At 40.2% G+C, this 22,692-nt stretch overlaps 1 protein-coding gene across 1 annotated transcript in view; it reads right to left on the bottom strand.

Moving 5' to 3' along the window:
• Positions 1 to 22,692, bottom strand: part of bicc1a (BicC family RNA binding protein 1a) — a 55,699-nt gene that overhangs the window by 16,846 nt on the left and 16,161 nt on the right. The window contains exons 3-7 of the mRNA XM_085369752.1: positions 13,424 to 13,493; positions 9,779 to 9,858; positions 8,568 to 8,726; positions 7,228 to 7,281; positions 2,569 to 2,751 (exon numbers count right to left, since the gene is read on the bottom strand). Coding sequence (XP_085225878.1) covers positions 2,569 to 2,751; positions 7,228 to 7,281; positions 8,568 to 8,726; positions 9,779 to 9,858; positions 13,424 to 13,493 — 546 coding nt within the window. The remainder of the gene's footprint in view (positions 1 to 2,568; positions 2,752 to 7,227; positions 7,282 to 8,567; positions 8,727 to 9,778; positions 9,859 to 13,423; positions 13,494 to 22,692) is intronic.

Here is a 22,692-nt window from a genome sequence, read left to right as displayed (position 1 = left end):
CAGCGTTTTTCCTAATTGGACTGTCATGAACTTTAACATGCTAACTGAGGCACGTCGTCTCAGATGTAGCTCTTGGGTATTTTGCAATTTCTTTGAGCATTGTACAGGACATTGTCCCGTGAAAACTCTTCGCATGACTGCTAAGGCAACTGAAAAACAGCAAAATGTTCCCTGCTGTAAATTGTTATGCATGATAGCCATCTGATCATTCTTTGAGATTTAGCTCTTTTAATGGATTTCATCTTAGTCTTCCTATGAATGGCTCCTCTTTCTACTTGAGTCCTCCTGAAATTGCACCCAAAATACTGTCTTGACTTTCCTTTGTAGTTGCCAATCCAGCCCTCCCTATTTCTCATGCAGGAAAGGTGAGGAACACACACACACACACACACACACAGGTGGCATCATTGGAACATCTGTGTTTAAACAAATATGGTAGTTACAAATTAAGGACACGGAGTCACATAAGATTTAGATCAGAGACAACCTGTGAAATTATACAGCGCAATTCATAGGTTATACTAATACTTCAATAATGTACATTTCATAGTGTTGGCATCCACAGTCTCAATGAACCAAGCAGCCAACTTGTTCAACTTGTTCAGCATGTGTTAATGTGTTGATGTTAAGCACCACTTGGATTTTGAGTGTGCCTTGGTGCTATTAGCTTATGTACAGAAACATTTGTGTATATTAAGTGCAGTCATTACCAAAAAAAAAAAAACAACTATTCTGTCTATGATAGCAAGTTATCAAATTACTGTTTAGTATTCAATCCATAATACAAAGACACTTAGCGAAGCCATGAATCCTCTCATGAGGAACCGCCAATAAATGTTTGACTGTGGCCTTTGATAACTTCTAAATAAACGCAAATCCATTCATCGATTTAACTTTTCAGGCAGGAATATTAAATAATGCATCTCATTTTGGATGCATACTCGTTGCAAGAGAACAATATTTTTGCCAAGAATACAAGACTATAACTAGCAATTTGCATTTTTTAAATATGAATATAAAACAGTGCATATTAAATAAAGTAAAGATGTGATGAATTGTTAGTCTTGAAAAGAAAAAAGATAAGCGAACAAGAGGCTAAAACAACATTTCATTTTAAGCAGTATCCAGGCCAGATTACAAAGTAATTGTTTCACAGAGCAGTAAAGCAAAGCTGGTGCTTTCTCAGAGAAAGCACCAGTGTTTTCTATATAACCAATGAAAATTATTGCTTTTTTTTTTTTTTTAACTGTGCTGGCCATCTTAACAGTCTCATTCTTTGCAGTCTCTGCAAGCCATCACTTGGCCTTGTAAAGTATGTCATTTCCCCTCTTCTACAGGAATCTGCACACTGTGGCCAACATAAGACAACAATCCATAGAGCACCTTTAAGAATTGCCAAAACCACTAAGGGTCTCACGCCACCACACAACATAGCATACAGCTTTCATCTGGCATTCTTCCCAGTCCTGACTGACCCCTCAGACCTACCGCAAACTCAGGGGCAATGTTTCTGCATATGAACACATGTGCTGTACATAGGAACACACAAATGCACACAAGCATACAAATCCAAATAAAAGTGCACTGGCACTGATGAATAAATGAACGCAGAAATGCACATATGCAAAACGCAACTGTTGGCAAACTAAAATTAACTCCATGTTGTTAACTAAAGCTTGGTAGTGGGGTGGGGGAATGGTGGCTATGATTTGTTTGGCAGAGATTTATGAGAAACCTTCCTGGCACTATCCTAAGCCAGATGCCTGTTGAGGAAATACATCTCTGTATGTTTATATATAGGAAACATACAGTATGATTACGAACATACACAAGCAGCAGAAAAAAACTGCAAGAAACTCAGAGACTAATTTAAAGTACAGTTTCATTTGAGGGGAGCTTGTGGACTTGCTGATACAGTAGTGGGACACAGTCTCCCCTGCAGTGGAGAGCTAAACTAGCAGCCGTCCAGTTTGAGTGACCAAAAATCTCTCAGCACTCTCTTGCCCCTGTGGTGCCGAATGTAATGAAGCAGTTTATATGAGAAAAGTGAGGCATGCCGAAAGTGTTGGTGGGCCTTAACGCGTGGCTCAGGAAACCCTTTTTTTGGGCGCGTGGTTCAACATGTAAATGGATTCACTAAAATATTACAGAACTGAAATGACTGAGAAGGAGTACAGAGGTCAGAGTTCAAGCATATTTTACAGGACACACAAGGGCTGTTTGGCCTTTCCATAATTTTGCCACAAAGTAAAAAGGTGACGTTACAGAGTTTAAATTATTAATACAGCTGGTGCAGTATTAGGAAATGCTTAAAACAGACTAATGAGTCAACAGCTAAATATTCACTGGTTCCTGGCTATAAAATGTAAGCATTTGCTGGTTTCATGCATTTCATGTTTTACAATGTCGTACTTTTTTATCGCTTTAGTCTGTGGAAAGTTGTAATGTGCATTTTTTACTCCATAATTTTCTTATTAATTAGTAACAAAAAGCCTTGACCATCTGTTTCACACAACCCTCAAATGCCACAGACCATTCGTCACTTCTAAACCGTGAGATCCTTCTTACCTTGAGTGCGTTGGCATTATTCTGTGAGCCGCGAACAACACCTGTGGCTCTATAGAGACGTGTCGGGGGCTTGAAGGAGACTGTGAGGTTGTAGGTCTGCGAGATGTGCTGCACAGTGGGCGAGCTGGGGTCAGACTGCATGATTGCAGGGAGCTCGAAAGACAGCACAAGAGGTAGCAGCTCCTGTAACGTGACGGGACAGGTGGAAGGAGGAGGAGGACAGAGGAAGGGAAGGTATTAACAGTAAGCGACAACCATCGTCTTTGAACATGTGGAAGCATAGTGATGGCGGCTGAAATGCTGCAGAGTGTTGGAGCTTATTATTAAACTGTTATGGCTTCTGTAGGAAAAAATATAAAACATGTGGAACCAGATTTTTTTCCCCCCTCTTCAAAAAAAATTATGACAGAAAGAACATAACAGCCGGTGTCAAAACATTAGTGACTTACACCGATTAAGTAAAAACGCATAAGGAAAAGGGGGATTTCTTCACATACTGAAGACTTATGTGAATTGACACACAGCCATAACAATCCTTCATTTAACAGAAGGTGGCAACACTTGGTATGTAAATCTGTCAGGCCAAATAAATAAATCTGGGGAAGATAGTCAAAATGAAGTGGAGTAGCACCGGCAGCAAAAAGAAGGAAAAAAAAAAAAAAGAATAGAAAAAAAGACAACGTCTGCAAGCAGCAAAATGCTACAGGGTCAAAAAAAAAAACAACATAAAAAAAAAAGAAATAAAATTCTTCATCATTTTATCATTATGGCTACACGAAAACATCCAACTCTGGTTTAAAATTTAAAACATTAGTGGTCCATGGCCTGTTCACTCTCATACATTAATTCTCATACATCAAGTCACTGAATTAAACCACAGGACCAGCAACAGATAACAGTTCCTGTCATTTGTGTCACAGCCTTCATTCAAAGAGAATAGATGCTGACAACTTTACTTTATGCATACACATGCTTATATATACACACACACACAAGAGAGATAAATCACACAGGCACACCCTTATACAGAAAAACTGAAGGGAATGCACATATACACACTCATAAAGACAATGAACACACACACGCACACACTTATCCAAACACTGACTCTTGGGCAGAGCGCCACTATGGTTTTGGCTGCCAGTGAAGGGCAAGCAGCATGAATTGCTCTGACCAAAGAAATGCATCCCTGATCAGTCCCATATGCGCTTGGCCTTACATTTATATCACGTTTCAGCACTCGCTCTCCGAGGGTTCGAGAAATTTAGGTCAGCACTGAGGGAAATGCAAGGGAGGACAAGCAGACCAGCAGGAGTCGAGAACTGAATGAAGAATAGGCTGATTTTCACGGCGGAGCTGAGTTCAGCTTTTTTCAAAAAGGACAGCTTGGCAAATATGGGTTTCACATGTATTCAAACAGAAAGTGCTGTTCAAAGGCCTCACTTGTCCTGACATAAGGGTGAGGGATGAAGAAAAATGAAAATATCTTTGAGGTAACGCAACTAGCTAGACCTTTCATCACCTACCTGCCAGCTCCATCTCCGAAAGCCACATTAAATCCCCCAAGAATCCATCACCTCAACAACTGGCTTGTTACAGAGTCAAACAGATCTCCACCCAAGAAGGCATCAGAAGTACGGCAGACCTTGTAGGTCCACTGCGGTGTGTCTGAATGATTAAGGGACATGATTCTCCCTTAGCTGCATTGCTAATGCAGGAACAAACCAGCCACTTCTGGTTTTAGAAGACGACTGGGGAGGATGTGGTCTAATGCCCACCCAGACGATAGTACTCTGTCTAACTAGCAACCATAACTGTAGGAGTTATGTAGGAGGACAAGAAACTGAGGTAAACTCTCTAACCTCATGCATTTTACTGTGGAATTTTTCAATTTCAACACAACTTAAAAAAAGAAAAAGATTCGAAATAACCGTCGAGTCCACTTTTTTCCCCCTCCCTCAAGATCGATGCCACTCGGCATGCACTGGATGATGAGGGTGAGCCCAGAAATGCATCTTAGGTTATCTTAACAATTAACTTTTAAGAAATTAGACAAGCTCTGGCACTTAGTGGGCTTTAGAAAACGTGGAGGACAGTTTTCCTTTATATTTTAACAGATCCAGGGTGATGAATTATCTGCTGACTTCACACCAAATGTAGGGAAAGAAAAAAAGAAAAAGAAAAAGATTAGCCCTTCAATAATCAGTCTGAGTGTGTTTACACATCTGGCTTGTTTTGTCTGGGCCTTCTGACTTTTGAGTTTAATCCAAGCCAGAATTACTGATGTGAAACTGAAAAGATAAACACTGGTGCAACAAAAATACTTGATACCAGAAAAACTTAATCATGGTTCGTTTTTCCCCCCTTTTCCCCCTCTCTACTGTGATTTTTTTTTTTAAATATTGATCCAACTTTCTGACCAAGTGAAAGAAGTATGGCAGACTGTCAGAGCTGGAAATGGAAAAATGAACCACAGGAGCACCGGGGAGGAGATTATGAAAATATAAACAATATAAAAAGTCAAATGGCTAAAACTAAATTAAAATGTAGACACTTCGAGATATTTTCAGAGGGGATAAGAGGCGGGACAGGGCGAGGTGTTGAGAGGGGAAAAACTCCACCTCAAGATAAAGTTACTACAGTAGCAGTTTAACACATTATAAAAGATGTCAACAAAACTAAATCAAGCCATTGATTTGTCTCCAGGCAAACAGGGATACAGCTTCTGATGGCACGTCCAAGGCTTTGTATAAATATTCTGTTTGGTGAGATGGAATCCAAGTCGGTGATGACTACAGGACGCAGGTATACCACGTAAACATCTAAAGTATGTTGACATTTTCAGTGTGAAGCTAACGCTGACCAGATGAAATGTATACAATGTTAGGCGATCTGTACTGTGCCCGTCTGTTTGAGTAGCGTGACTGCTCTGCCACGGTGCAGTCAAGCGAACCGTGCCCTAATCTGCTTTAAGAAGTGGGCGCATGTAGCCTGATCGCTAATCATGCCCGAGCACAAACTATAACACTCCTTCATCGACAGCTGCCTTAAACTGGATGTCAAATTTATAACACTGTTGACAGCACATACAATATGTTTGGCTATTCCAGGACTAGGTAAGTATCAAGGTTTCCACTGAAAGACACCAAGCTGACAGACAGGAGAGGAAACTCTTATTATTCAGCTCACTTGTCCGCTGACTGAGTCTTCTCTCGAGGACACAAAACTCTTTGTGGTTCTTTGTACAACACTGGTATGGTTCGGTTTGATTATTCTTTTCCCCTCATCCATAGCAAAGAAAGCAGATGATCTGGGATTTGATTTGTTGCTTATGAAAACACCCATTAAACATGGAGAGATATGGGTACATGCATGCAGACATTTGCCAGTACGCACTGCAACAACATCCAGCGTGACCTTGTCTTCCTGTCTTTTCCCTCCAGCACACACTCACTCTGTCTTTCTCAAAAGCACACATCGCCATGTTAGTTTTGGTCAGTTCATAGCAGAGGAATGTGCTCACTTTAGACAACTGCTGTGGTGTTGAAATACAGTAAAAGTCTAAAGATGTAGTAGGTCACACAAGCACACGAGGTCTTTTTGCTCTCAGAGATGAAGCTGAAGGTTGGGCTTCCCGTCAGAATGAAACTGAAGATGGAAAAAATGCTAGAAAATGGGTTTGAGATAGACTTGCCAGAGGGAGCGTTGCTCATGCTTTTATTTTACAATTGTTCTTGGGAAGTGGACTGGGAATAAGTAGGGAATGGTGCTTGTGGCTTAGACGAAGTGTTGAAACTATGCCTGGGCCACATATTTACCTACTGTAAAGGTTGGAGCTTTTCCACTGAAGGATTAGGTGCGCGACTTGACTCGACTGTCCTAATTTTGACATTTTCTTGAGCATGGTCATGATTTACACATTTTCAAATGTCCTTTAGAATATTCTTTAAAATCTAGTTTATGTGACTATTTCTTGTCTTAAACTTTTGTCCTTAATTATTTTAACTTCATGTCAAGTAATTATCGAATAGTACTGGACATGCTGGTGCTGGTAAGCACAGTATTTCAGATGACACAAGCTGGAGAGACCAAGTTGACCAGAGGATCAAGACATGGACACTTGGATACTGCAGTCCAGCTGAAATTTTGCCTGGTCAAATGTACTCCGGTGGAGCAGCCAAAGGCAAAGGAAAACAGGAAACGGCATAGGTGGAGGTAAATTTAGGGCAATACTCTTATTATTTGTTATACATCGTTTCAAACACACACTCGTACTTGCAGTTGCTGTTACTTAGTACGGCTGAGCAAAATCCTTCATTCTCACCATTGTTTTTTACATCATGAGAAATCAACATTTCCCAATCAACAACTCAATCCTACAGTCAAGTGGGATGGATTAGGCAGCCTTGTGATTTTCTGTTAAAAACAGTCCAATCTGGCTGAACTCTGCACTACAAAATAACACTGAAATCTATTCTTAAAGAAATTGGTCAGCACTAAAATCAGCGGCAACTTTCAGAAATGTAAACTGAGCACAGTCGGTCTGCTCCACGGAGGTTAAAAGTGCAAATTTAACAGTCTGCAGGGAATGTGCCTTTGATACTCAAAATTATGGGTGGAGTATCCCTCAAAGACAAACGTGGCTGAATTCCAACTTACCCTTATTTTTACTCGAGCTGCCTCCACCCCGCCTGGCTGCCCTGCGATGGACACCTGTTCATAATAAAAAGTAAATGATGTAAATCAGTCATCCAGTTCCCCCGCACTCCAAGATAAATACAAGACTAAGGTACTTTGCATACGGTTTCATGTAATTGTGACATCTTTGCAGGCAATGTTTTGAACCGTGTCATGAATCTGCTCGACTCAATGATGCAATTCACTGTGAATGTAAAAACAACCGTGCAAATTTAACCAAGTAATTTTTAAGCATAACCACCAAAAAGAGAGGCCAGATTAACTAAATTTAAAGACTAATGAAAAGGGTGATAAATGATCTCATTAGCTTTTTCTGTTCTGATCCTCGTTCCTCACTCTAAAGACGATTCAGCAGCGCTATCCATGAAAGACCTTAAGCATGGTACACAGCTACAGTGCCAAAACAAATATAAAGTTTAAGTGTTGCTGTCAAAAGAAAAAATTCAATCAACACAAAGCAGGTCACTCTAATTCACCTCTGCTACATGAAGAAAATCTTCAAATATACACTTGCACTGTAGATTTTAACATAAAAAAGCTTTGCTTAAGTGTGATTCAACAATATCCTGAAGCTCATCAGCTTTACTGAGAATCAAAAGTAGCCCCTTCATTGAGTTTTACAGTAATGTACCATGTGCTCATCAATAAAACTGTACTGTCAACATGCCTGCCCTCTCAAAGGCTCTGATGCAGACTGAAAGCTTTTGATACTGGAGAACAGACACAGCTTAAAGGGCCTAAAAGGAGAGTGTTGCTGCTTATCAGCCCATACTTGCATCATCAGACTGGAGGGGATTGAGCAATGCACAAAATACAGAGTTCTGAGGGGAGTAGCTTAACCATCTACATCTGGAATAAGTGCAAACTGTTTTATGCAAAGCCCACAGAGAAACCGTAAGAGTAAGGTGAGTAGACCTTTGAAAATAAAGAACTTGTCAGTTCTTTCATACACAGGTGTAGAGCAGATATCTAATGCTTGGACCTCTCCTCAACTCCTCTTACTATACTTTAATGGTAATTACAGCAGGATCCTAGTGCTATTCTAGTGAGGCCAGCCAAAACATACTAGCTTCCTCTGAGCTGGCCAATCAAAACACCCGAGTGAACCAACTCTCTGCAACCTGTCCAGACTGAGACCCCGTGACAGCTAGTAAATGGATTGGAGGGCTGCATACACAGATCAAAGAGTTATTTAGAACCTGAAACCTAAGAAAATCTGTTTTTAAGGGATGATGGTAGGAAACACTCTGGGCAGCAGAATGCAAAGCAGTGATCCAAGACATTAAAGAAAAGGTTCAAACCTGGTTGCTTTTCTCTGCCTGGTTGTTCCTGTTAGAGTCTGGGAAATGGATGTGACACCCCGTCTCCTCCATCACCCTCTTGATGTTGTTGCCTCCTTTGCCAATAACGTGTGAATGCTCTGTGTGGGAAACATCCATCTTCAGAGTCACCCTGTTACTCTAATGAGAAGAAAGAGTGATAGTGGTTGAGAAGATGACTGATAACCCTTGAAAAATATCAGTGAGGTGAGAAAAGTACAGAACATTGTACATAAACTAAAGGAAAAAAGCAAAACAAAACTGCATTTACAGCTTTGAACTAATGAAGATATTTCTAGTAAATACACCCATCCGGCCCATGGGTAAAGCAACCATCTGGTACATACTGTGGAGTTTATAGTCTCCCCGAGCTACAACTGTGTGTTCAACAAAAAACAAACAAGCTAATAGACCTCTCGCTTTTTTGGTGATGTTTTAATTTCTTTTAGTTGTATTTATAGATTGCCAATTACCAGCAATATTCGAGGCATTTTAAGACACTGTAAAGTAAATACCTTACAATATTAAACAACAAAGAGGTCCAAGATTCCCTGATTCCCCTGCTATTTCTCTGATTGTAAATCCTGGTTCACTGAAAGGCCTGTTGAACATGTGTCCCCCTTTACGCCATCTAAACAGTCACAAAGTCATTACTTTTACAATTTTCCACTCTTTAAAAAAAACACACTCACATGCTGCACTCATTTAGAACAGAATCAAAGCAACAAAATATGCTGTTTATTAAAAAAAATGAATAAAGCAAATAAAAATTCTGAAATAATTCTGTGTATTCCAGGGGGGGAAAAAAAAAGGCCTTTTCGTGACAAAACCATATAAAATGCTATAAACAATTCCAGTTGGGTGCAGCTCTTCCGTGTGGGTTGCTGTACAAAGTGCACAAGCGACCTCTTGCCTCTAGGGTGTGCTAGAGCCCAGTCACCCAACTATGCGAATTCTTTTGCTGTCATGGCAACGGAGCCTGCATGCACACACTGCAAAACTGAGAAACTCAAGACTTGAGTGTTGGGATTGATTAGTGGAAAGTTGATTGCTGTCAGTGGGAGAGTTCAGGTGAAATAAACCTGATAACAGATGAGTGAAAAACACCTTCAGCAGGAAACAGAAGACTGAGAGCTGCCCGTTTACACACAAAGGACGTTTTTTAATCACTGTGATGAAGGTGTTTTCTTTACCTTTGTATCGAGGACAGACATTATTCGGTCTTTGGCTTCCCTTACATTCTCCCTCTTCCCGCACACCTTGATGTGTGGATCTGGCAAGGAAAGAAGAGACGGGCAGACGTTAAAAACGAGGCGGATGGCATGTGTTTAACGTCTGTAGAAGTATGCTATGTGCGTGCGTGACTTGGTGCTGACAATGAGCAGAGGCAGAATGCGACAAGTTCAATCCAAATATGACACAAAAAGTCTCCACTTGTCAACAAATTACAGTGCGTCAGACAAAAGCTGTGTGACAGTAATTACTGCTTTTATATCTGCCGAGTCTCATTTTTATTGGCAAGCAAATGCCATGTGGTGATTGGGGAAGAGGAGCACCTCTGGAATTACATTCAGGCAATCTCAAAAAACTGTGAGCTGTTAAAAACAAAAAAAAAACAAATCTTGAGCTGCAATTTTGCCTAAATAGAAGACAGACACCCTCACCTTCTCTTTTCTGAACCTCATTCTGTCAACCTCCTTCAGCTTCTTTCTCAAATACTGCTAAAGATCACTGACTGTATTCTGGTGTTTATTAGCAGTCACTCCAAGACCCAGTAGTGTTTACCCAAATGCAAACTAGTGATAAACGCACCACTTTGAAGCATTTAAAATTTCTGAGTAAATACACTCAGCAACCACAAAAGGATCGCGCAAGAAATATCCAAGCAGTGAATAAACTGTGCCTCCTCAGCTTCTCAGCACAAACACTGCATAGCTAAACTTTTCACAGCTAATGGTTTTGTCTGCGCAGCATTGGGTAAGAATACATCTGGCACTGCTGCATGCAGGACCCCTGGAGAATGCAAACGCAAAAACACAAATATGTGCGTGTGTGTTCATGTGCACACATTCATGTACTACACGTCCACGGTCCATCGCCCACGTGTTAACTGTACCGAGCAGCAGGAAGTCCACAAAGCCCCCTTCCAGGAACACTCCTAACCATGCACACACAAACACAGGATCACAGATGTACAGCGTAGTCCTCAGACAGGACTTGTTGAAGCAGATTTATTGTTACAAAGTCACCGGGACCTTAGAGAAACTCGTACTAGCGTGTTTAGTCTTCCAAGGAGCTTAGGAGTGAAAAGTCCTGCATGGGTCAGATATGAGAAGCATAGAAAAGAAAACAGTCAGGGTAGTTTCTTTTTTGTATTTACAAAGGAAGCAAATGTTATTAGTTTGATATGCATCAACAAACAAGCACAGATCTTGTTGAGAGCGCCAAAAGGGTCGGACAACCTCAAGACTCCAAAAGATGCTGCATCACAGGAGGGAGGAACAACAGCTCACAGATTGTTTGCGGGTTAAGAACTCACAAAAAAAAAAAAAAAAAAAAAGCAAAAAAAAAAAAAAAAAAAAAAAAAAAAAGCTGAAGTCAGACAGGAAAACAAAACAGAGAAAAAAAAAAAAAAAACAAGCACAAAGAGTGGTCAGAGATCTATCACAACCTCAGCACTGTTCCAGGGAATTTTCCCATCATTCTGCTGTCGTGAACAACAGAAATCACTCAACTTCCTCCTGTAACCGTTAGAGGGAGTATGGCCCTTTCAGTGTCCCCACTCCAACCTGCACAGCACATCTGGCAAACATTAGCCAGCCTAAATGAGTGCCGCAGTCGTGATGCAGAACACCCCCACATTTTTGAAGTGGTGTGTGCTCTGTGCTTTTTCTCCACCCCCCATTTTGTATTTGATGAATGATTGTTGAATATATATGTATAAAAAAAACAAAACACCTTAAGTCCTAATTTGGCACGCACAACACCTATGAAAACAAACAAAAACAAGAGTAGACCTGTAGCTGCGAAAGGTGAATGTTTTCAGTCACACAGATTTTTATTGTTCCACTTGACAGAGAAGAAACCTTTTGACCCAGAGCTCTGGCCTGGCAAAGCTGAAGCATTTTTCCAGCGAAGGACTGCATTAGAAAATACCACACAAATGAAGAGAATTAAAATCCTGTTGACTTAGCGTTCCTCATTCAAAACATCTGCGGAAACAGTGAAACACAACTGGCAACTGGAAGTAGCTTTAAAACAATTATCCGTAATGGAAAAAAAAACAAAAAAATGATACTTTCTGAGACGCCAATAAACCAACACTGACCACTCCGGTGTCCTTAAATTGCTACACGTACGTGTCTTGTGCATGAGCGATATGGCTCCTCATTATGATAAACTGCAGGCTAGGTGCTGATGACGGCTTGTCCCAGAGGCTACCAACTTGCCTTATCGCACCTATGCAGGCGGTAGAGATGGCTAGTTGCAGGTGATGAATGAAACAGCAGAGCTGGCATTTTGATGAAGTGCGGCTCGCCATACGCAGAGGTTACAAAACATACAGATCCCCTCACATCTGCTGCTATCCCACCGAGTGTAATCAATTCCAGACTGCACATGAAAATTCCAGGGAAACAAGGAAAGCTAATGCTATTAAAGAGTGTGATTTTAGATAAAAATAACGGAACATAATCTGCTCCGTCATCTTCTGTCAAGAGCAGAGCAGGTGAGTTTTGTGTTGGACTAATTTTGTGTTCAATAAAAGGTGGATAAAATCTGTGTTTCTTCGTTTCCTGAAGTTTACAGAATGGCTGATGTGGTAAGTGAAATGAACTCTATTTTGCTGTGTTGTCCCTTCCTCTTCCCTCAATTCCAGGATCCAGGTGGTTAAAGCAGATGGGCAGTTTCAACCCCCCCCCAAAAAATGCATAAGATAACCAAGTGATTATATAACACTCTTACCCTCTGCTGCTTTCGGTTTACGCAACACCGGGGGAAAATCTAACATCATGCGTCAAAAACGTACATTTTTTTTTGTACACATCATCATTCCCAGGTGCCGTCAAAGGCAGGTTTTCTGAATGAACTAATACTTGGGGTGAATGGATAGTTGTGTGCGAATGAACTGCGTAGAACCTACAGCTGATTAAACAGCCAGAGGAAAAAGTGTTTAATATTCTGATGTGTTTGCGTCAACTTTTTATCCATAAAGAATGAGTGAGGAAGTTACATAATGTCACTGGATTGCACATCTGGCTTGAAGATGCGCATTGTTTTCCTCAGGAGAACTGCTAAAGTGGGCATCGCTACACCAACTCCTCACCCTCCCCTCTCCTCAATCCTGGCCTCACTCCCTCCCGGAAGAGCTTTAAATAACCGTGATAATGTTTTATTGGTAACAGAGCACTGGAACAACTTGGGCAATAAATGCGTGGGCAACCAACTCCCACCCCTCCACCTCTGCAGCAAAAATCTGAAAAAAAATTCCTCCATGAAGATGAGGTTACTGCCTTGCGAGGGACAGAAAACATGCAATGCTTTCATCTTTTCAATTAAATTTTTAATAACCAATGCTAGTGCAATCTTGAAATACTCCCCTTTTTGTCCATCCGACCCCACCGAGTTTGCAAAGAACATTTTTCTGGTTACAACAAACTGACTCATAACCATTAACCTTTTTTTATTAGTTTTTTCAGATGGAAAACCAAAACAAAGTTAACATATAGAGCTCGTCATATCCATACATCCTATAGGCTCAACATTAAGCCCCCCAAAAGTAAGTTACACACAAGCAACAGTATAGGAAGAGTTTGGTATAAAAAGCGGGGAAACCTCACCTTTTTTTGACTTTGCTCCAATTTTCAGTTTAGAAGGCCAGGCAATCTGCGTTTGGGTCTCATCCATGATCTGAAACAGAATGAAGGAGAGCTGGCATTAGATTTTCACAGATATCAGTACTGGTTGTGTATTAGCAGACAAAAAAACCTACTAAATTAGAACTTTGAGACTTCTGTCTTGGCAGTAATTACAATAGTTTTACAGCAACATACTGAACTAAACTTCTAAGTTTGTAAATGTGTTTTTCAGATTTATTTCTAATTATACTATTATATAGATCACTGTGAGACACTATGTGGATTTTTGGAGATTTTAATTAGATCAGCTGTATTAGCAAGCACTAATTTGGGTGACTTTGAAAACACAAGGAGTTGTGACTGCGTTCAATTAAAAACTGCTCAGATTCTGATCAACACACACACACACACACACACACACACACACACAGGATTAAACTTATAGGTCACTTAGCTTTGCAATGCATAACATGCCTAGCAATCCTTTGGTCATGGCATTCAAATGAATGCTACTTTGACATGCACCTAGCAGACAAATAGACAAAGCAGGCTAATGCATCCTACGACTCCATAGAAACTCCTTAGGAACATGCCAATAAAGCATAAAAATCCTCTGCTAATGTTGTGGTGGCAGACAGCACTAGGATACCCTCAAAAGTCCCTGATTATATCCATGCATCAATGGATGAAGGCTGTTTTGGCAGCAAGCGTGGAAAATAGGCAATATCAATGTATGATGATTATTTTTTTTTATATATATATATATATATATATATATATATATATATATATATATATATATATATATATATATATATATATATATATATATATATATATATATATATATATATATTCTCTCTCACTGGAGAAGGGGGGACAGCAGGTAGCAAAAGAAAGTACAATGAGCTGTCAAGAGGCTGCCAGCATTCACTCCTATTTTTTTTTCTCCACCAGGAGGAAGTTACCTTGCTTGGCCTCCTGCCTACAAATCTATAACGGCTGCCTTTTGAACTGCCAGTCGTGAGAAGTACTTGATATTAATGGAGGGGGAAAAAAAAGAAAAAAAAAGAAAGAAAATCAGATGTGTCTCCTAATGGCTTTGTCCTCAATGTGCTCCATCCTTGTTTTCAGAAATGTCCTGTGGTCTTATGTTTGTTTTAATACTTTCCAGGGGTTTGTGTTTTCGGGATGGAGAAGATATGAAATTCCCTGTTTCAGCTACGTGATCAAGCACCAGAGGCCCGCTTCAACACATTACATGAGCAGGGGCTGCCACTTAATATTCCTTAGTGGTCCAGTGCATTAAGCCATAAGCCACATATTGTAATTCAAATGGGAGAAAGGGTGCATTAAGATCCATCAGTGCTCCCTAGTCAAATTAGATGTTAGGCTTATTAGTACTGCTACAACTATTCACAGCTTTCATTGTCCCCTCAAAGATTATTAAATTATATCTGCCAGTTCTTTTTTTTTTTTTAAAAAAGACAAAAGTACAGCTTGTATTGCTAACTGAGGCACAAATCAGAAAGGGAAGCTCATAAACTCCTGTCTGCTTTTCTACATGAAGGGTTTTTCTTGAAATCATCAACAACATAGTTTGACAGCTTATCCACAGCCAGTCACACACACCTGTAAAACAGAGCCAGCTTCCACAGGCCTGATGTGTGTTTCACTTTACGCTACAGCTGAGCTGTATATTCTAAGCCGATGAGGGTTGACGGCCCCTTTCAGGCCTCACTGATTTCCTACACCTTCACACATAAAAATGTAAAAACCTAGTACCCTGAAGTCAGAATTTTAACTTTTATTAAGCAATGGCATCTATGGGTTTATTTTATAGGCTCCTTTTAAAGGTAAGTAAATTTCCTCTCACAAGTGTCTGCATTCCTCCAGAAAAACAAAACAAACTCAATAAAAACTTACTGATGTATTGTTATATTCTTCCCTCCCTCTTAAACTCTTGACCCAAGTTGCATATCTTTTTAGAATTATCATCATCTAAGGGTAAAAAAAATTAAGCTTTCAGTCCTCCTTGTGATTTATCCGTCTCGTGGTTCTGCGATTACTTGCAGTGTCTACTGAGTGAAATGTACATGTTGTGCAATGAAAATAAAGGCAAATTCTTCTCAGATAATCTTGCTCAACTATTTCTGTAAGGAATTTATTCTGGTATCATTAAAGGGACTAAGCTGGAAACAGATCCGGCCTTTAGCGTGCTGCTAATGATCACCCATTACTGTCTTACTGGAGACCTCCCCATTCCTCTTTGATGCAGGATTTTTTACAAGTGCTGCAACAACATTATCCATGTATTCACTCAAAATGGTTTTACACAGATTGTAAGTCAAGCCTGAAACCAAAATCTGACAAGTTTTATGTTAGTGAGTTTCAAACTAGCCTCGGGCACAAGCAGCTAATCTACAACATGACACCCACCCACTGACGTCTGGTATATGTGAGAAAGGACAATAAATCACAAACACCCCTGTAGCTGAATGCAAACTTTTCTTCGCAGTCTGAATCACATGCTCACACCAGCTGGATGCATCACAAGCAGCATTAAAGGACATTCTGTTCCCGGCGATAAAGACAAATTCTCCCTTAACTTTTTCCTTTAAAAGTTTTTTTTGTAACTTCTGCTCTTACAAATCACTCTCCTGTGGCAATGACACGCATGTCTGGATTTGTCATGAAGGCCTTTAATTTAAAAGCACATATGAAAGAAACATAAGACTGCAGCAAGCTCCCAGAGGTAACAGAAACTGCAGTGGCAATGGTGGAACTAAAGCCAGATGACTGATAGCGAGTAAAATGACACTGTAAATGGAAATGTACTTTTCACTCTCTTAAAGCTACACAGAAACTACAATGGAGCACAGAAAATAAGCAAAGTAGAAGGCTTACGATTTAAAAAAAAACAAAAGACATTATGGCTTATACCCTAACTTTTTCTGTAAAAAAGGGCTTTGTTCAGAGAAAACTGTTTCCTGTCCAGCGTTGCTGTTCTTGGCAGGGTCCTGCAGATGGGACTGATTTCTGGCAGACCACACACCATTTTAAAGGGTGGATGGTGTTTATTTATGAAGGGGCTAGCAAATGCCTCTCAAATGGGTGAAGATATTTGCACAAATTTAAGTAACCTATATATTTACCATTCCAGCCACTCTATTCTGCCACCCTAGCCTTTCTGAAATCAATACAAAAATGACTGTGGCTCCAACAACATTTCATGGCACGACCTTGACATGATCAGCTCTTAGTGGTTTGCAGCTGTGTGTGCAGATGTGTGCGTAACATAACACAGGATATCATTAAGTAAATGTCCTCAAAGATGGCACATCCATTTAAAACACGTGACTGCGTTAGTATGTATTGCACAGCAGCAGTCGACAGTGTAGAGGCATGTTTCCTGGATCTCGCTGCAATGGTGCAGCTGTTGATTCAGCTGGAATATGTGCGATTGTGTGTGTGTTTGCGGGGATGACAGAGGGTTTCTGGGGGGAGGTGTCAGAGTTACGAGACTGAGAAAACAGCAGAGCTCGAAGATGACAGCACTGACTGAACCGTTCCCGTGAGGCTCAACAGTCATAGCTGAGTTCATGTTAACAGAGTGCTAAGTTGCAGCACCGTAACTCCTCTGGGCAACACATACACACGCAGACACACACACACTTTAATGGATGACGCATGATAATTCAAACTGCTTGACTGAACACAAACATTTGTTTATGTATGTTTTGATGCCACTCATACTGACCTAGTTATTTCAACGTCTCACAGACGTATGCCAACCAAATATTTCACCCTGACAGTCTTAATTTTTCAGGTTTTTTCCTTGTCAGCGCAGAGGAATACAAAATGCGTCAGTGTAAATGAAATGAATTACATCTGGCATCAGATGTAGAGAACACTGGCACTTAAATATCCTGCTTGGCATTATTTAGAGAACCACAACCTCTGGGATGGAGACAGAAGCAGGACTGGGGAGGAACTGGATAGAGGTTCAAAAGGCTTCTCTTGACTCAAATCCACTCAAAGCTCTTCTGTGGTGCGTGGCGTTATCGTCTTTTGTTGCCCCACGACTAAACCTCTACACACCTCTCCATAGAGCTTAGAGTGATGCAACACTTCCAACAGTTTACAGCGTAAAAGCTTTTACTGCATAACAATATGATAAACTGTTCACTGACGCACGCTTTCTGTTAAACAATCAAGTATATTATTTGGAGAGAAATCCCCTGCTTACACCAGAATGATAACAAGGAAACATTAATGGATTAATAGAGTGCAAAGACCTAATAACATTGGAACAACAGCAGGGAAGAGGCAGAAAGAGACGTGCGAGAGGGGAAAAACATGAGTGAGTGATGCCAAAAACAGGCTGAAAAGAGAAAAGGGACATAGCTGGTAAGATTCCCTCACAGGAGCTGCAGGGAACTTCACATGGCTAACTTCACGGCTGGCGCACCCTCCTGTTGTCCAACATTGTCTGCCATCTTCTCTACTATTTTACTGACAACATGAAGAGGGTGGACTGTTTTGGACTCTATGACAAAAAGTTGCTCTGAGCTCAAAGGAAGTCCAGCAGACAGTGAGTAAGAGGGTTTGATCAACTGCAGCAGGCAGGCTTGGGAAGAAAGTGCGGGGGTGGATCATTTTGTGCTGCTCTTGCCAGAGACTGAACTCTAAAAATCTCAACTGCTGAGGCAACTACAAAATCTAATTCCCAACACCCAAAGTGTAAGAATGTGTGCGTCAAAAATGACTATATGCTTTCTTATGTGTGAGAGAGACTTTCTTCGTATGTGCCTTATTAGTCCCACTGAGTGTGTGTGGTTCATGGGTGTGTTGGAAGGGCAGGAAGCGGTCCAACTAAGAGTTTCCATTTTCATCAACTTCAAGGTATTTCACACACCTCATCCATTTTCTTTCAACAATCCACAGTTACACCGTGTGTTTATTTTCCCAACTCAAATTGGGCATGTATGGTGATCACGCTATCAGAGGGGAAACTATACAGAGCTGTCCAAATGGAAATTCTACAATAAAAACATGACTTTAGCACTTTACTGCTTCTTACCAGACTGCCAACTCAAACAGCTGCATACTAATTTTTAATTGTCAATTTAACCTCTAGTAACCACTGTTTCTTTGAACAAGCTGTGACAATATTCAAGTCAAGGACTTTTAAAGTCATGGCTGGCAAAGTCAATACACCACCAGGCGTATTTTGCCAGACCTGCTTTGAGGTAGACATCTAGACTGCATATCCTAAACACTGCCGTTCTATCCAAGCCAAAAGAAGTGAAGGAAGAACTAGAGTGCATTATATCGAAAGTCCTTGTTAAAATTCCGACGAGGGAAATCTTAAGGCGCCTGGTTTGCATTACTTGGTTTTTGAAAACTGCTTCAGGGACAGTTAAATTGCCTCCTTCTTTGACATTTAACTCTGATTCCTAACCTCCAAAACCAAATACGGAAAATAGACAAAGGAGGAATGCTAAAGCAGACCGCTGTCCATCATTTATTTCATTACAGCCCATTAACATAGTATAGAGGGAGATTTAATATAATGAGGAAGCTGAGTTTTAAACAAAAATCAATCCACTTGAGATAAATTAAGGAAACCACAATATACTTCAATATACACTTTGAATTTTCATGTCAGATCTTACAATTTGGGTCAACTGTTGTCAGTGTGATTAGACTGTATGCAATGACCAATCTCGATTACGTTTGAGACAGTTTCTTTTATATACCGACTCAAATGCTGCACAAATCGACATACCACTCCATTAATCATAGTTATGTACAGCATTTGGTGTTTTTTTTTTTTTTTTTTAACAACAGCTGACTATAACACACAGTAATGATACAATGTGTTGCAGAAGCCTCGTTATTCATTTCATGCAATGTGTCTAATAACTGAGAAGTGCAACCTCTGTATCTGCAGATGATGCTTCAGGTGTTAACTTTGCAAAGTACGTTTTAATACAGTCAGAGTCTCGGTTAATTTTTTTTTTCTTTCCAACTTGCTTACATAAAACGTCATTGTGTAATTTAATGCTTGAACTTATACAGGTCTACTCAGTCTTGCACTTCAAGTTGCTAAAATACCCCTTTGGAAAAGTTGCATTCACTTCAAAGCCAAAGGCACCACTCTGCCAAGACCTTAGGGACATCAGATCTCTACATGCAAGACTGTTGATCTGCTGCTTTTAGAACTGAAGCACAGACGGAAAAGACATAACCCAACATCCTTTTTTTTTTAGAAAAATAAAAAGCTATAAATGCTTTGTCGCAATGACTCTTGTTTTAGGGTCTGATGACAGACAATTTTTACTCCCAAAACATGAGTTGAAACATAGCTCTGCCCGACACAATGTTGTGATCTTAGTCAGCATCTGCACAGTCTTTTCTCTTGTGACATATGCATGCAGACAGGTTGTGGAAAATCTATAAATTTAAGCCGTAAGCTGAAGTTTTAGTATTGTGAATTGTTGATCAATAGAATTTTGTTTTATTTTAATTACTTTTAATATCATTTTACATAATTCTTAACATGAGGGGGACAAAGAGTAAATCAATCAGCTTTCAAGTCAATATTGGGTATGATCGCCTTTGGTTTAGGTAAGCTTTCTAATAATTTATGCAAAGAGTCTTAACAAAAAGTTTTCTGGGCTTATTAAAGGACGTTCAAAGCTCTTTTTTGGATGTTGGCTGCCTTCCCCCCCCCCCAATCGCTATCAGGATAATCCTACACTGCTTCTGTAATGTTCTAGGATAACGTGGCATGTAGCAGCTTTATCACCATTTCTCTTCCTTTTTGACAACCACCCATTTGTTGAGACATTTCTGATAGGGCTTCAACAAATATTAGATTTATCTACTGAAGGTCCACATGCATCCATCAGGTCCTGTATCATGTATCATTGTCCTTCACTTGTCCAGTTCCCTCATCTTTAATTAACAATACAGTGCAGAGATATGCCAAGTTTGTGGATGATTGCTTGTTGGGAATCACCTTATCTTTAGCATTTTTCATAAATTCAGCTGAAGAAGTGGGAACAATTTACATGTTTTTGTGAGAGGCTGCTAGTAACAAAATGCCCGAAGATGCAATTTAAAATTGGTTCTTTGCTAAGTTGCTCGTTATATGTTAGTGTCCCCAGTCTTTGTTGTGGTCTTTCATTTTTTTGGAAGCAAACACATGTGTCCCTCACGTTTTTCTGTGTCATTCCAATAGTTTGGGCAATCTCCCTCCAGGAATTAGCTGACATCTGTGAGTCCTTATATTGAGGCTATGATTATTACTCTCTCACTGATAATCAAAAACTGCAGGACAAAAAGCAGCAGTGACAATAATTGTGGGCTGTGTCAACGCCCAATCTAGTTAATTTTCCAGGGAGTTTACAGTTGCGTCATAGGTTATGGTGTAGAGTTTCCTACGGGTTTGTGGTTAGAACGTAGCCACTGTGTAGATTTAACATCCATATAGCCATTCTCTTCTGCTTATCCTTGTCAGGGTCGCTGTAGCCTATCCCAGCTACCATAGGTCGAGAGCTGGGTACACTCTGGACAGATCGCTGTTAGATACCTAACCCAACTAACTGCATGTCTTTGGACTGTGGGAGAAAGCTGGGGTACCCGGAGAGAACGGGGAGACCAGAGAATCATAAATCCCCTGTAAAGCCTGAATAAAAGAAGATTCCACTATAAATTCTCAGGTTCAAATACTGGACTGAAAATGAGTGAAAAAGCAGCCAACGTCAAAAAAAGAAAGAAAAAAAAGGTTAAGGCTTTCAGAAAGCCAAGACCAGACTCCCTAAAACCACCGCAAAGTTGACCTCGTCCTGAAACAACAGCAGCAAAGGCAATGTCATTTCTTGAAGATGTTATGCTGCTAAAATTAGATAAATTAGTTGAAAATTAAGTAAGATCTGACTGTAAAAAGATTTAAGAGATTTTGTTGGTTTTATAAATGATTTAGATAATTTCATTAAATATCACAAAGCCGCTAGAGGCAAGTGTTGGTGTGATTTGTTGATGCGTGAACACATTATCAACAGTTAACAGTGAAAGTTTAACATCTCATCCACAACTGCCTCTAATCACCGGTCCTGCAGCCTGTCGTCCAGCATCCTCACTGCTTCGCCTCAGTCTGTAGATATTCACCTCCGCAGCTCCAAAACTTTTCTGCTCTTGATTTCACTCTTTATTTGCGCAATTTGTTCCCCACACTCTGGACTCTCTGCAGTTCCCCTGCTGCTCTATAAAGCCAACAACTTGCCCGGTTCTCCACACGTTCGGTCACACACTCCGTGCTCTGAGTGGCTCTGCTTCAGCTCAAACTCCCATACATGACACGTTTGGCCCTGCAGTAACTACTACTCTGCACTACAGCAGGCATCATATCAAAAAGTGTATAAATGTTGCTAGGCAACCTGGCATGTACAATATTGTTTTACATTAATTTCTATTGGGTCTAAATTACCTCATTTGTTCTAGGTATAAACGGTTATGTTTATTTATTTATTATTTTTCCATTTTTATTTCACACATCCTAAAATTCACTATTTGCTATATTTTAACCAATTTCGATATTTTCTTTAAATGCCACGGAGTGAAAATGACCCCCTTCGTGGTTCTACTGCTAACAGAGTGCAAGAAAGTCTGAAATTAGGGGTGGCTCAAAACTTTTGCACCATACTGTATCTCAGTAACTCAACCAACTCAGTCTACTTTGATTAGTCTTTTGTTAATTTTTCATGGTGATCAAGTTTGCATTGCCAAGCCCTTGTCAGGATAGGTTCCAGAAATAAAACCAGGAGAAAGTCACATTACTGAATAGTCAGAAATGGTTTCACTTGAGAGTTTGCAATTAATAAACAATTGTACTGGTATGAAAGAGCATCAATTAATAAAGAACTGAGCTATACAGCCACAGTGTCATACTTGACTGTTCCCCAAGTACCAGTACGAGAATGTGAGCAAGTTGTCACCCATTCAGAAATATTTAAACTCACTGAGCCAAATCCTCGTTTCATTGAATGTAGTGAAGCTTGAGGACATTTCATTAAATTGCTCACACAGAAAAGTCAGTGATGCACTGCTTGGCCGGATTAGGGTTTCTAAACTTTAGATAAGCTGGTATATTATGGTACATTATGTAACTGAGAAAGCCCCCCCCCCCCACCCAGTGTTGTGTCAGCTGTGTTATAGTATCAGAGCCCTGGAGTGGTTTAACG

The sequence above is a fragment of the Diplotaxodon limnothrissa genome, linkage group LG13 (assembly GCF_057381915.1).
Source record: "Diplotaxodon limnothrissa isolate DT_005_m linkage group LG13, D_limnothrissa_male_GT1.1, whole genome shotgun sequence".
Lineage (NCBI taxonomy): Eukaryota > Metazoa > Chordata > Actinopteri > Cichliformes > Cichlidae > Diplotaxodon > Diplotaxodon limnothrissa.
The sequence above is the reverse complement of the archived record's forward strand: the minus strand, read 5'-3'. Positions and strand labels throughout refer to the sequence as shown.